A 715-nucleotide genomic window follows, 5' to 3' on the forward strand; every position below is an offset into this window, starting at 1 on the left:
GCTGATTGGATTATACTTTTAGATCTAGAAGAATGATCCCATCTCAGCAGACAATCTTAAAACTGTTGTGTTTTATTGAACGCAGCCAATCTGTCTTCGAATTAATGATAAAAACATAATTACTCGCGCGAGTGCACCTTTACATTTGGCCTCGTAATTCATTTCCTTCTCCCGCCTCTTGTGCACCTAGTAGATATACTTCCCTGCTGATACTTGCATGGAATTACGTAGTAACGATTCCTAAAGGAATCAAAACAAGCGTCACCAACCGAATATATATATATGTGTGTGTGTGTATATTCCCGTATCAAAGTCCACACTACAGCCTCGTTACTGTGTACATTCTATCAACACACAAGCATACACTGCACCTATTCAAGTTTGATTCGGTACACACGGTATCTCCACAGGCATCTCTATAATTCTCCCTTACATTTTATTTATCATTTTACGCTATCGGTGGATCGTCGTCGTCATCGTCGTCCCTCGTGACTATGACATTACCGTAACGATTGTGACGATACTGCCGAAATCGTTGTAGCCATTTGTATCGTCTCGCGCCGAAGTACAGTAGTACACCGACTACTATAAGGAAGGTAGGTATTAGCAGACCGGCGGCTACAGAGCTACCTAAATCAAATTGATTGAAAATTTAGTTTAGCTAAAATTGACGTTAGCTACTGGTTAACTTTGAAGATCGTTTTTTTCTCCTATT

At 40.1% G+C, this 715-nt stretch overlaps 1 protein-coding gene across 1 annotated transcript in view; it reads right to left on the bottom strand.

The window, feature by feature from the left end:
- The window catches only part of LOC108753580, an 8,834-nt gene continuing 8,119 nt past the window's right edge, over positions 1–715 (bottom strand). The window contains exon 3 of the mRNA XM_018495287.1: positions 1–630. Within this exon, the coding sequence (XP_018350789.1) occupies positions 449–630 (182 nt within the window). The 3' untranslated portion in view covers positions 1–448. The remainder of the gene's footprint in view (positions 631–715) is intronic.

This window comes from Trachymyrmex septentrionalis, unplaced genomic scaffold (assembly GCF_001594115.1).
Source record: "Trachymyrmex septentrionalis isolate Tsep2-gDNA-1 unplaced genomic scaffold, Tsep1.0 scaffold7, whole genome shotgun sequence".
Lineage (NCBI taxonomy): Eukaryota > Metazoa > Arthropoda > Insecta > Hymenoptera > Formicidae > Trachymyrmex > Trachymyrmex septentrionalis.